Genomic DNA, 14968 nt, shown 5'->3' on the forward strand with positions numbered 1-14968 from the left:
CCAATCACCTTAGTACCTCACATTTCGAAATTTACCTCAGTATGGACAGAGAACCCAGACTCTGTGAGGCCCATGCTATAGCCTACTCATGGGGTTTGGGGGAGGGGACTAGTAATCATTTTGTCCTGGGCATTTAAGGGATGACCCATAACCCTGACTCAGCCTACCAACCTACCTCAATATCTCAGCTTTCTTATTATGTCTCAGCACCTTATTCAAGTTACCAAAATATCTCAATAACCTTACTCTAACAATCAATCTACTCTAAAACCTCATATTACAAATTATATGTCTTCCTCAACCACAGTAACTCAATAACATTTATTGGCTATTCAATCTACAATACCTAACATTACTTAATATACACTCCAAGTAAAGGTTCTTTATTGGCATATGAAGAGTTTATTTACAAAAACAGATAACTCGTTTTTTTTTTTTTTTTTTTTTTTTTTTTTTTTCAGAAAATCATGTTTTTCTATGTTTTAAAGTGTTAGTTAGCTGTATTTTTTTTTTTAGTTATACATTTTTTTTTTACTTTATCAAAATAACCCAACAACAGTTTGATTGGGATTAATTGGAATGCACAATGAAAAAGAAACAGTTATCTGTTTTTGCAAATGAACTTATACTTAACACCTTTTTATTGCACAAAAGATCCTTGAAATTATGAAAATCATCTTCACTCTAAGAAAAAAAAAAATTTCTTTTTTTTACCTCAAACTCATACTTAACTGCATATCTTGACAAACAGGCAAAGGGAGTTTTGTAGGTTGGTTTTCAAATTAATAGTAAGTAGTAAGGAATTCAATAAGAAATATTTATAAATTTCAAATAACTTGTGTACATGAGAATGAAAGAAAGAAAGAATGAACGAACGAACAAACAAATAACAAATAGTCAAAAGCATATTTTTTAGATTAGTGTGGGTATGTATAATTGTGTGTTTCAGCTTCACAGGAGCTGCAGTTGACCCTTGACCTCTCCTTACCCTGCAGGTGCATACTGAGAAGGTGATTGAGGTCATTCCTGCTACCTTCCTTTGCTTCTGTCTCCCAGGCAAAACTCTCCACCTCTCTCTGGTTTTGGTTCCTGTTGTTGTTAACTGTGGAATCTGGGTTCAGATCTGTATCTACTCATCCGTAATCTCCTTAAGCAGCTTAGATTGATTAAGACAGTTTCAAAACTTTCCCTGCAATTACCAAACAGCCAACCATCCATTTACCTCATTCACAAGAAAAAGAGAGAATGTGTAAGCAAGAAACAGATGCTGCCTCACTTGTTAGCCCTCTGTGCGTCACTTGCGCACCGGCTACCGTCTTTAGACTGCTCGTGATAGCTGTTCATGTGCCCAGAGCGGCAGTGCCGTAGAAGGCAGACGGCTAGGGCTCATGCGGCCAGCGGGGCGGATCGAGGGGGTGGAGCCGCTCCCAGTGTATATAGAGCAATCCTTAGTCTGACAGAGTGAGAATCCCGTGTCCGAGAGCCGCACTTCACCAACTTGAATCCGAGCGTGAGAACGGAGAGAATCAAAGCACAGGAGTTCATTCACTGCATTGGTGCATGCATGGGAATTATTTGATTCACTCACATCAGGAAAAGCCCATATAGTCTGCAAGTTCATGACTTCAAAGTCGGGATTCTTTAAAACAAAACACTATATTCCTACCTGTCAAATAGGCTAATGTGTTTATTATTTGAGGTCCGAGGTGTCTCAGCGCAGTAAGCTTGAAGGACGGGTTTGACTTTACTTGTCTTCTGGCTGGACTCGGTACCCGTGTTGGATTGAGAAATTGTGTGTGATTCCGTTACCGAGTATTATCGGTGTGCGGGGCTTATTTCTACACTAGAGGCGCCGCCTTTGCTCTGGACACACGCACAGACACACACACACACACACACCCGGTCGCGCCATCAGGTGCCAGAGAGACATACACACTTCCGACTGAGTAGCTATTCGAGTAAAGGCAGATCAGCGAAGATCACCCAGGACCTTACCCGGCACCAAGTTGGATTTCTAAAACAGATTTGTCCCTGTGTGACAACATGATGGATGCATGAGGGCGCGCGAGATCAATACACCCAATTAATCAATACCCTCTAAGCGCACGTGAAGATCAGCTCCGCTGGATGTGTATGGCCGCATCTCTATCACCAGGTGGCTTTTCAAGTGCGTGTTTCCAAGCGCGTGTCTCCTGTTGGCGTAAATGTGCGCATAAGGTGTTTTAGGAGCCTCAAAACAAAAACGCAGAGCTACAATGCGCGTGCGGGATTAGTTTAAACTTTGGTTTGCGGCTAAATCGTCTGGATCTGGACTCTAAACTCGCGTCCCTGTACAGAAGAGTCTACGCAGACCCCAGATGGGAGCTGATCTGGGTTGCATTGTAATTTGTTTCCCTTTGTAAAGAAGAAGGGAAAAACATTCCAGCCGGAGGAGATTACAAGTGTTTTCTTCTCAAAGATCATTTGTTGTGACTCCTCTAATTTTTTGATTTAAACTCCTGCGCCTGCTCTGGCGCAACTGTTTCGCACCGGGAATTTCGTGTGTTTTATCAGAACTTGAGGACACAGCAGTGATGTTCGTTTTAAAAGCAGTGGTGCTATGTGCATTGCTCGGCGGTGCTGGGGCTCAGTCGTGCCCGTCTCAGTGCTCCTGCAGCGGGACAGCGGTGGACTGCCATGGGCAGAGTCTGCGGAGCGTGCCGCGGAACATTCCCCGCAACGCTGAGCGACTGTGAGTGCGCCGAAACACGCTAAATTAACACGATTGCGCTGACCAGTACTTTACTATAGTCAGAACAGTGTGCATTTATTATATATTTGATCCACAAAATAATTCAGGCAATTATAAAATTACGTTCTTTTTTCAGCATGCATACAGCACGACCAAATACTCTTAATATATAATATATATGCATATTATGCATTATATATTATTATTTAATCGTGTCTGTTATTAAATTTAGTTGTTAACAATTCTTTATAACAGTGTACATTCAGTACAATAACCCACACAAATGATATATTAATATTATTCTGTTACATGCTTTTTTTCCCCTCTTGAAGTGCTGTCATCAGAACAATGCCAGAGTGTCCTTTTCTATTCCACTCACGCATGTCTCTATCTGTCTCTTACACTGACTGTCTTTCTGAAGTGGGATTCATTAATTAAACTGGCATGAAGTTTAAACACAACCTGTGCTGCTTTGAAACAGCAAAAGCCAGAGAACTGTTGAACCACCAAAGACACAGTTAAAATCCTGCCTTTTACTTAATTATTAGAATTTCAATCATTGCTATGCTCTGTTTAAAACTGTGATATTAATTTTTGGCTGGGTAGCTGTAAGTAGCTGTCATATAGAAAAGCAGGTTTCAAAAGCTACATGACACCAACGTTAATTGGTCAGGTTTGCTGAACCCTGACCAGAATTTAATTAGAAACCTGCCAAGAACTCACCAACAGTCTAGCACACCATTAATGATAAAGTACACTCACGGATGGTGCATGATGATGCAGATAATTTAAACAATCTAGCATGCTCTTGAACACATGAAATGCATTGTAGTGTAGGCCAGTGTAATGAAGTGGCCAGAAAATAAAAAAAAACTGTTTCCTAGCATCATTTACCACTTAATGGCCTAATTTAGACTTCTTAATTATAACGAAATACGCAAGTCGTTATTCATAATTTTACCCCCTCTCTTCTTTCCACAGTGACCTGAATGCAAACAATCTGACTAAAATCACTAAGGCAGATTTCGCGGGACTGCGGCACCTCAGAGTTCTGTAAGTACTGAACTATTTTTTAGAGCTAGTAAGAACTAGTTATTATTCATTTTCTTGTTTTGTTTAGAATACATATATCCCCAAAATGTTTAAAAAGTGTATTTTGCATGCAAAAAGCACAATGTAGATTTTATCACAAAACGACAAAAAAGTTAAAGTACGTAAAATATAAAACATTTCTCTTCATCAGGCTAATTTTAAAAATACCTTTGTTAAATGTAATTGTTTTGATATAAATGAAAATATGATCTAATCACACATATCACACATAAATGCATATTAATGCACATTATTGTCTACATTCCCATTATCTAGCAAACATATTGGTCCCCAGTGATCCCATCATTAGATGAATGCCAGTGAAATGCCAAAATACCATGGCTTGTTACAAAATGCATTGTTCTGGGTTTCACTGGAGGTTAAACACTTGTAGTATATGCACACTTAGAGCAAACAAGTTTGAACGGTGAAGCTTAACGAGGCAGTTAGCCCATGATTGTCAAACACAAACAAAGACAGCATTTATTCAGAAAAAGTGATTGCGTTATCGGAATGTGAAGTGCCTGTCTATATCTTTCTTTTTATCTTCCTCTCTGTCTCTGTGTGAGGTTGTAACAGAGCGGGAGATTTTGTGAATGTAAATGTGTGAGATGGAATGTGTGGGCGTGAATGTATATGTTAGAGAGAGACATATAGAGAGCTCATGTAAGAACAGGTTTGCCCTCCCACTTGGAGGGTAGTATTTCAGCTCAAGACTTTCTCTCTGTCTGTCTTTCCTTTCCATCATAGATCCATTCTTTTCTCTTCCCACCTCTCACTCTTAATTTTTCTTGCTCTTAATAGACATCACTGAAATGACCTGTATCTCCAAAGTTGTGGCATCTAAACTACCACATATTCTTCATTCATATCAAAAAAAAAAAAAAACATGGCTCTGACATAGTGTATTTTTCTTCTTCTGTGTGGTTGCAGATTATTTTTTTGAGTGTTCTACTTCAGATTTATTACATATACTTCAAATTAACATCAACTTACGTTAACGACACTTCTTGACATCCTTCACAGACATCTCTCACATACGTGCTCAGTCAAACAGAAAATTGTGAAATGTGAGCTGTGATTTCTCATGTAGGGTCAATTTCCAGCTACAGAAGGGTTAAATAATGCATCAGTGTACCTTTGAGTGATGTTATAAATATATGATCCACATACTGCAAGAGAATACATATGAAAGTTCACCTGGGTATCTGTGATGTTGTAATGTACTGCTATAAAGACGCAGTAACTGCGCTAAAGCAAAAAATTGCAGTGTTGTTTGATTTAGTGATTTGATATGAATTGCCATTCTTTTATTATTCATTTTTTTATCTGAATCTGGGCGCAGTCGAGAAAAACCTGTGTGTCACAGGACAAATCACAGTCTAAAAGCCCCAACTTCAGGCAATTCACTCAATTTAGACAAGCGCTTTGCTTTTGTAGGGCAGTGTAGCTGAAGGAAATGGTGCAGTTATGTTGTTTTTTTAAATCATAGTCTAAGTATAGATGTTGTATTTAGACTGAGGTTGAAAGCTCTTATTTATGGTGGTTTTATAATGAGAGGAGGGTCTCAGATCACGAGATATCCTGTGAAATGGTGTTTGTGAAAACTATATGCGGACAATGAAATGTAAAGTGCTCTCTATAAAAGAGCCAAGTATGTGCTGACATATTAACTGTTTTAATCATTGAAATTCATGCAATGAGTGACTTGTCTTTATTTTGGTCTCTCTCTCTTTTTCATTTCCATTCTTAGGCAACTAATGGAGAACAAGATCAGTTCTATTGAGAGAGGGGCATTTCAGGACCTGAAAGAGCTGGAAAGACTGTGAGTGACTAATGCACATACACTCACTCTCTTTCACACACACACACACACAATATGCTGCACTGGCCGGTAGGGCTAAAAGTCAGTAGCCTATTTGTGAGTTAATATTAACGGTGTGACCTGCCGAGTACAATTAATTGCAAAATGACATTACACAATCAAGTGTGTGTTTTCTTATATTAATGGTGGACATTGTATGTTGTGGGCATGTGTGTGTGCGCACATTGTGGTCAGGATTTCATGGAGCAACATTTTTGTCTGACAGCCAACCTAGCCTCAGGGGAACACACACATGCGCAACTAACTCTGGCACACACAGCCCTTTAAGGAATGACACTGGAAGCTGGAATGGAAACGGGAATTACGCTCTTAAGGAACCCCCCCCCCCCCACACACACACACACACACACACACACACACACCACCACCACCTTTTCTTTCAAGCTTTTACCCCCCAGCTATTCTCCATTTTCAAACCATATTCATTCTGATGGCCTTTATCTCTTTGTCACTGACTCAGACAAAAGTTTAGGTTTCGTCAGTTTCTTAAAGTGGTGCACTTGGTGTACTGCAGATCTCCATTAGTGCTGTACACATATTATACTATATGGTCCAGTGTGACAAATTAATATAGAGCAAACACTGAACAGAATTAGCATTTTTGAGCCATGAGCTCACCTGAGGAATTTCTAATGGGTTTTCAGAAAAGCAACTTTCCATTTAAGAGTACAATAAGGTCTCTGGTTAACAAGTTGCTGTGGTTGTCTGATTTGTCCAGCATATAAACTCAAATCCTTGTAGTTGTAGTCCGTATGTACACTGTAGAAAGTGAACTGCAAGGAACTGACCTTAAGGAGCATGTTCTATCCCTTAAATTTTGTTTATATGTTACAATTTATATGTTACAGCATGAAGCATATTTTTAGATTAAATTTTTTTTTTCAATTTAGTAACTTGTTAGGGACTTTTAACACAACAATGCTTATGAAATTGATTTTTCAGGTATAACTGTGTCTAAACTACGTTGTACTGCAAAATTCTCTGACTCACTTTATATGAAGTTTTAACTACTATGTACTAACATTTAAATTAATCATTTGATACCACAAACTTGAAGTGTAGATGTTTTTTACAACATGAACACAATAAGTACATTTCACCTAACTTTAAGTACATATTCTCTAAAGATAATGTTCACTGCTGATTTTACTTTACTCATGCATTGTGATTTTCTTTTTACTCAGTAACTGCACACTACACTGCACACTTACTTATTTTACTCGTACATTCTAAAAACACATTTTAAATTCCCAGAGAAACCCAGGGCGAATTGGTAATTAATAATGGATTACAATTAATAAAAATTATTGTGCAGTACAATAATGTATTATACAATGAATAAAGGCCATGTGAATCTTAAATTCCCTACAAAACCTTATTTCTCTCATGAGGAGAGCTTAAACACTATTTTTGTCTAGATTCTAATTGTAGAAACAGTATTCTTTTACTTTAAGATGATTGACTGTCAATTACCATCGCTTAATGGTGACTGGCAGATGTTCAGTTTACACACAGTCACATTAGAACTGGCATTTGAGGCGCGCTGCGTGAGGCTCAGTCAATCACCTGCTCAATGCTATCCTATTTTTCTGCTAGTCATTACCTTTTAATTTGGTGAGGAAATGTTTAATGACTGTGACCAACCCAGCTGAACCACAAAAGGCTTTTGCCAACTCGGCTCTGTGAGAAACATATAATTCACTCACAAGTATGATAACTTTAGTTTTAGTTTAATAAAGGATTTGTATTAGCTGCATGTGGCTCTGAATGCTAACTAGCGAAAGGGTCAGTGGCATTAACCGTGAATGCGGCTTTGTGCAGTGACATATAGCTCATAAAGCAGAGTACAGCTAACTGGTAATAGCTTGTAATAATAGCAAACTTGCTTTCGGCGTAAATTGTGCAGTGTTGGCATAACTGAAGGGTTAGGCGGGCGAATGGTGGCGATGAATAGCTCTTTATAGTGATAAGTGTAGGGATAGAGGAGCTAGCGGTAGCGCTGAGTAGCTCAGCTAAAGTCAGTGTGTAAGATCAGTCCCACTGTGCCTGTACAAAAGCAGGAGTCTAATGCTGGAGGGTGACTGCATAGCTGAGAGGATTAGAACGCACAGGCATTATAATGGCCTTACCAAAGGCCCTTCATAAATATGTGTGAGTGTGTGTGTGTGTGTATGCGTATTGGGGATGCATTTAGGTATTGGGTGTGACGATCTCCTGTAGGGAGGAAAAGTAGAGACTCTGTTCCACGAATGACCCCCCTTGTTAGACACACACACATACGCACAGACACCCTTCGTCACGGCTTGCTAGTCATGAGCAATGCAGTCAGGTAAAGTAAGCCTATGGAGAAGAACTTTTTTCTCATTCTCATCTCAGTCCTTTCCTCACGCATTCTCATTCCTTGCAGCTTGTTTTCCAGTTTTTTCCCTTTTATTTCTTTACAAACACACACTGTTGGGCTAATTGTTGGTTGTGAGCTAATGGCGTGTGGATTGAGACTGAGAACTGTCATGGTCACTGATTCAGTCTTACGCAGGCAGACCTTTGACTAAATGGCATATGGTCTAGTCCACATTGCAGCTCATTCTAAGCTGCCCATTTATGCAGGAATAACTGTGTAATTGAACAGATGTTTAGAAAAAAACTTAAAATATTGTAAAAATTAATACAGACTCTGTGATCAAAATATATCTGCCTATCAATGACTGATAAATAACTGCTAAATCAAAGATTAACATATAGTTCTGAAAGTGGATATCAAGTTAACTTGCTACAAAAATGCTGAATATCTTCTTGATACCACTGTCTTTTCATTGTCAAATGTGCTCATTGTATCAGGCCAGTACCTGACTTTGTTTCCTTCTGGACTTTTGTGCATATAAGGAAGTTGTGCAGATTCAGCCAATCAGATTAGTGCTTGCCAAATGAAGAAAGTGCTTTCCAGTTTTGTGTGCAATATGCATCAGCCTGTCAGCGAGCAGACTGTGGGCGGCCCGTCTGAGCCTACTGATTTATAAATCAAGCCATAAACTTATCTCATGTGCTATATGTGATTGATTGCAGACCATTTGTGCTTTATGCTACAGTAGCAGTGTGTATCTTCACACTAACTTTCAATTCATTCTTTCCTCTGTTCAGTCTTGTTGGCTGTTTATTTGGCATTAAAAGTCATCTCACTTTATGGCCTCCTTGGAAATGACTGAGAGTGAATGTGTGTGTGTGTGTGTCAGAGTCTGACTATGTGCATTTCTATCTGTGAGTGTGTGTGTGTCTGTGTGTACTCGTCTATTTTAAGGGTCGATCTTATTCGCTTTAAGCACCGTGTGTGTGTGTCTTTGTGTGTTACTGCAGTGGGGTCCTCAGGGAAGGCTGTCCTCTGTGCCTGAGTGAAACACGTGGGCATTTCTGGAGTGTGCAGCACTGTGTGCCTCGTTATTATTTCATCATTCATTAAATATTCAAATGGAATGATGTAACCCCAGAAGCTGAACGATGATGTCATCAGCTGCTATGCTTGAGTGTGCGAGTGTTTGCAAGAGTGTGTCAGAGAAAGTGAGGGCGTAAAAAAACAGCGAGAGTGAAAGCTTGATGGTTTCATACTTTGTGCAGGCAGAGTTCACTTTAGAACTCCGGCTTGTTTGATTGACGTGTGGTAAATCTTGCATGCTGACGTCAGAGTGCAAGAATTGATCGGGTGTTTGTATTATTTTAACATTCTCCCATTATAAGCAGACTTCATAATGCCATAGTAGAAGTTCTCAAAACCAGGGATCTTAATAAGCTGCTCTGAACGATCTGTATTCTGGTATTTAAAACATTATTGATTAATCTCAAGCCTCATTAATCTAACACACAGACAGCAGTGGCGCCACTCTTCATTAATATGCACAGTGGGTATTATATATGTGCTGATTGTCATGCATAATGTCTATTATACATGCCCTAGTCAGGAATATTACTCAGTTTATTACCATGTCAGAGAACCGAGCAAGAGAATGTGAGAAATTACTTTTTATCACTGAATTGTCATTGAACTTAAGCAAATATGCATCATTTCCTTTCATGATGTGTGAGCATGTGTGTGTGTGTGTGTGTGTGTATTTGCACTGTAAGTTCTTTTGCTTCACTTTGTGAGAGACGTTCTGTTTGTTTTTCCCACATCTGTTTTTCCGGGCTGTTCTTTGTCTGTGTGTGTTTGCTAGATGCCCCCACACACTGACAGTGTCTGCCAGCCACACACACACACACACACACACACACACAGAGACACAGTCAAGGCTCAAGTTGATGACTGGCAGGCCGGAATTGAAATATTTTATAACATTAAACGTTTGAAGTATTTTTCTTGAGCACAGCTCAATCAGTGCATATTTCTGTAAACATTTAGATCTGATGTTTCATATGGAAACTATTCACAATATTTACTGTGTTCATATTTTTCTGATGTTTTAATATGTCACTGGGGTAGATTATTCCAGTTGTTTCATAACTTATTGCAGTCGGTTTTGTGAGCAGGCAACCCCACATGTTAGATTAGACTTTCTGCAAATAGTTTAAGGTCTGATAGACCTCATGCAATTTCTGGTGCCTCACAGTCATTGAATTTTGCTCTTGTGAATGTATATAAACTGCAGCACTGTGTGTTTTGCGTGATTTCATGTCGCTTGCGTGTGTCTGTGTTTGCAGGCGTCTCAACAGGAATAATCTTCAGGTTCTTCCGGAGTTGCTGTTTCTGGGAACGACCAAGCTCTTCAGACTGTGAGTCCTTTATCTTTTAGCCCCTCTCTTTCCTCTCCTTGTTTTTTTTCTCACCCCCTTTCTTTCTTTCCTTTTCACTGTCTCTCTCAGTTCTCCTTTTGTTGCCTTTTTGTCTGTTTTCCAAAGTTTATTAATTAATGTAGCTTTTACAAATGTACTTACTTATTTTAGATACATTATATTGCTTTTTTTACAAATTTCTGTTGCTGTGCTGGAGTTGGATCTGGGATCTTTCACATCTAGGAAGACTTTTTAATACATTCAAATGCTGCTGTTTGGTTCCCCAATGTTCTGTTTGGTTTGTAGATTTGGTTTTAATACATTTTTATTAATAACAAAAGAAAGTGACATTAAATTTGGAGGAAAATTATAGCATAAGCTCAGCAAAATCTAGAGATCTGTCTTTAAAAACCCGCTCATTACTGCCAGACAGGATTGTGTGTGTACGTGTGTGTGTTTATAATTGAGTTATGCAGGACATCTAGGGATCGGCAGTAAGAGAGGTTCAGACCATGAACAGACTAAATTGAGTTAAAAGGAGATACACGCTTAAACATCTGCTGCTCAGAGAGAGCGAGAGGAAGGATAGTGAGCGCTAACAGCTTTACCAGGAAAAACAACATTCTAACGGACTTTTCAGGAGGTTGATGGAGGAAATGTCTGTCTGTGTGTGTGTGTGTGTGTGTGTGTGTGTGTGTGTGTGTGTGTGCTTCACATATCGCTCATGTTTCTGCAGTCATATAGTCACTATTCATGTTCTAGACACGGTATGGTATGATTGTGTGTGTGGTCTCCTAAAATACACTGAGATCCTCAGGCTCAACTTTCAGGTGTGTGTGTTTGTGACAAGTAAAATGCTAGTCTTAAAATGAAGTGTTAAAGAAATAGATTAATGTGTTTACCAAAGCACTGTTTACTTGTTTCATTTTTAAAAGCATCAAATTGTGTGCATGTGTTTGTGAAGAGGTTGAGTTGTGCCTATAGATTGTTGGGACCAAATGTCCCCTCAGGGATAATAAAATGTGAAATGAGCTACACTGGTGGACCAGCCAATGGAAAATGTCTTAATAAACATCCTAAACAATGTTTTAATGAAAATGTAAAAACGATACAAAATATTATTAGCCCAGTATAAAACAATAAATAAAATAGAAGTCAGTGAAAGTGTGTGTGCAGGATTTTATGATTCTTATGGAGGATTTTTTTCTAGTCTGTCTGTCAATTCAATTTCAGCAAGATGGTAGCAGGTGAGAAAGAGGAAGCACTGCTAGTGTACTTTCTGATAGAATTATTTGATTTGATGTCCTGACACACACACACACACACACACACACACACACACACACACACACACACACACACACACACACACACACACACACACACACACACACACACACACACACACACACACACACACACACTCACACACATACAGAGTGTTTTTTCCTCATTAGATTATCTCTGCTCGTCTACATCTGTGGCTAACATGTGCAGCTTTTATCTGTCTGCCTCTTTCATCACTCTGTCTATCTTGTTTAGCTTTATTTTGCTCCTTTTCCTGTTCTCTCATTCCTTCTTTCTTTTATGCTGCTTTACGTTCATTTCTTTCTTTCTTTCTTTCTTACTTTCTTTCTTTCTTTCTTTCTTTCTTTCTTTCTTACTTTCTTTCTTTCTTTCTTTCTTTTTTGTCTCTGCACATCCTCTCCCTCTACCCCTCTGATCAGGTTTGACGTTAATGTGTCTGGATGGAGTGTGTGTGTTTTTTTTTTGTTGAGGGGGATGGTCTGGTAGCGGGTGACAGAACCTTCTAGAGCTTGTTTTGTTCATCTTGCTGGGTGCCCTAGTGACCCCGGCTTCTGCTGTACGTGTGTGTGTGTGTGTGCGTATATGTTTGTGTGTGTCTGTGTGAATATGAGTTATGGTTACACACATACGGCCGCTGCCACAGTAGCGGCTGAAGTATTTCTGCCTTTTGTCTCCTCAGAGGCCAGGCCTGTTTGAAAACCTTTGAATAACATTGGGTATGTTGGAGAGAACGTTCAGATAACATTTCTCACAGACAGCAGGTCAGTCACAGCTGTGTGTGTTTGGATAGAGAGAAAGTGGGAAAGAAAGAAGAAAGGGTCTTACAGGAAAGAGAAAAGAGGAGGTGTGAAGGCAGAGAGAGATAGAGATAGGTCAGACTTTTGAGAGTCCATTAAGAACTCTGTAAAAACCCAACAGTAGTTTGAAAATGAGAGTAGAACACTAATAAAAAAAATAGATGGAGTGAGAAAAAACATTGATAGTGAGAGAGTGAATTAAAATGTCCGAAATATTGAAGGCAAGACACCACAGGTGATCATTTTAAGAAAAAGATACTTCCCTAGGTAAATTAGGAAATAACCGTAGGTAATTACATTACATTTAAAATAATTGTATTGCATTACTATTAAGTTTTTACATGCATTTGCATTACATTATTAAGTTTTCTGAAATTAAATATGCAAATGTTCTAAATAAAAATAAACTTTTCACTTGTTTTTAGGAATAAAATGTTATATAAACCAGGTCAGAGATATATGAATAAACCCCTCTGTAAAAACCTTCAGAATATAGATAGATAAAAATAATTAAAACACTAAAACTAACTTTGAGGAAATTTCCTTTAAAGATATGTGATGTAATTGAAATCTACAAATGCAAATCAATAAATAGCTCAATGCTCAAATGTGTATTTTTGCAGTTTTCTTTCCACTAGTCTGAAAAATAGGCCAAAATCTCATAGTTGACAAGTGCATGACAAAACAATGGTTTTTCCTGTGATGTTTTGCCTTAATTGTAACTATACCATATTGATGCAAACATAACAGTAACTTTGTAGATGCTGGGGTTGGTGGGGGGCAGTTATTATTATTATTTTTGTTCTGAATCAAGCTGGCACAAACATGCCCACTCATATTTGCTACATTACTGTTGTCATGTCACGTACTGTAGCCATCATCCCTCATCCGGTAACCGTTAGTGTGCAAACTTTCTGAGTGTGTTTGTGGGTGTTTCTGACCATCGAAGGAATTTCTCCCATTGTGTCATCTGTGTGTGACTTTTATTTAGCCTGTCATTGGTTATTAGGTCAAATCAAATGCCTTACAAAGGTGATTATGTAAGCTGTTTCTGCATACATTTCTTGAATCATAAGGACAGATACTGATCAACGTTCTTATGTCCGTGGATGAAGAGATGAAAAGTTGAAAAGTATCTGATTTTTCTCTTATGTTAAAGGGATAGTTCATCCATAAATTAATCCCTCATATAATTCTAAACATGTATGATTTTTATGCAGAACACAAAATAAGATGTTCTGACAAAACAACATTGGCTCAACCAATGGTTTGACTTTGGGGTGGAACTCTCTGCTTGACTGACCAATGACAGATGAAGCGGTCTCTTTTTAAAAATAAGCTTTATATTTGTAATTCTGTAATGTTTTGCAATTATTTTTGTAATAGTAGTGCTGAAATTACAGCTTTAACCTCAGATCATAAATTAAAATGATCAGGCCTGCTTGTGTTACAGCGCTTGCAAACCAAAGCAAAACATTATTGAAGTCTCTGGGAACACTGACGTTATGTTATGAGAACAGCTTCGTGAGAAGATTAGAAACTTAAACGCATAGAAAAAGTGAGAGGTTGAATATGTGAATATGCCAGCAGACATCTTCTTATTCCTGTCATGTCTGTTAGCAGTGGCTTTGGGTTCACACACGCTTAGCTGATTTTAAATATGGCTTTGACTATGTGGTTTTCTTGAGCAATGTGCCACGAGTTTTCGGGGTGAAAAATCATAGTGGTTTTCTTGCTTAATCCGCACACCAAATGCTAGACAAGCCAAACTGTTTGCCATCTTAGAGTGTGTGTCTGCGTGTGTGTGTTTACCGAGCTCACCGTTTCCTAGGTCACAGTGCAGTAGAGAGTTTGGCTTTTGTCTACAGAGTGGACGCTTAACCCCAGTCCTCTCAGCTCACAAGACACACACACACACACACACACACATGCACACACACACACACTTGCTAAGCCTTGTCTGTTCACACGAGTTGGTGGGAACAGTTTTGAAATATAAGATGGATAAAATAGAGTGAAGTATTGCCTGTCTGTTAAAGTACTGTATAGTGTTATTAGGTGCAAGTGTATACAGTATGTGTGTGTGTGTGTGTGTGTGTGTGTGTGTGTGTGTGCTTGTATGTGTGTGCATTTTTTGTGTTTGTTTTTGTTTGTTTGTTTGTGTGATTTTAATGAAGACAGCAAAAAGAGTTTATAGCCTGTTGCCATAGTGACAATGACTCATAATAGAAAAACCTCAAGCTTGTAGATGTGTGTACATGTATGTCAGAGTCTGTGTTTTCTTGTGTTGTTGTGTTTATCTGCATGACCTGCATTTAAGATATTTTCAATCCTTCTCTCACAAGTCATCAGAGGATTCAAAATAATGTATTTTACTCCTTGGTTGTTAAAAAACTT

At 38.6% G+C, this 14968-nt stretch overlaps 1 protein-coding gene across 10 annotated transcripts in view; it reads left to right on the top strand.

Annotated features, from left to right (window-relative positions):
- The first annotated feature begins 1439 nt into the window (after positions 1–1439).
- The window catches only part of LOC109054879 (slit homolog 2 protein-like), a 73604-nt gene continuing 60075 nt past the window's right edge, over positions 1440–14968 (top strand). For 7 of the 10 annotated variants that reach the window (XM_042716227.1, XM_042716230.1, XM_042716229.1 and 4 more), the window contains exons 1-4: positions 1441–2731; positions 3713–3784; positions 5577–5648; positions 10395–10466. In XM_042716227.1, the coding sequence (XP_042572161.1) occupies positions 2574–2731; positions 3713–3784; positions 5577–5648; positions 10395–10466 (374 nt within the window). In that variant the 5' untranslated portion in view covers positions 1441–2573. Of the gene's footprint in view, positions 2732–3712; positions 3785–5576; positions 5649–10394; positions 10467–14968 lie in introns of all 10 variants that reach the window. The other 3 variants (XM_042716237.1, XM_042716234.1, XM_042716236.1) reach the window with 3 other exon arrangements.

This window comes from Cyprinus carpio, chromosome B1 (assembly GCF_018340385.1).
Source record: "Cyprinus carpio isolate SPL01 chromosome B1, ASM1834038v1, whole genome shotgun sequence".
Classification (NCBI taxonomy): Eukaryota; Metazoa; Chordata; class Actinopteri; order Cypriniformes; family Cyprinidae; genus Cyprinus; species Cyprinus carpio.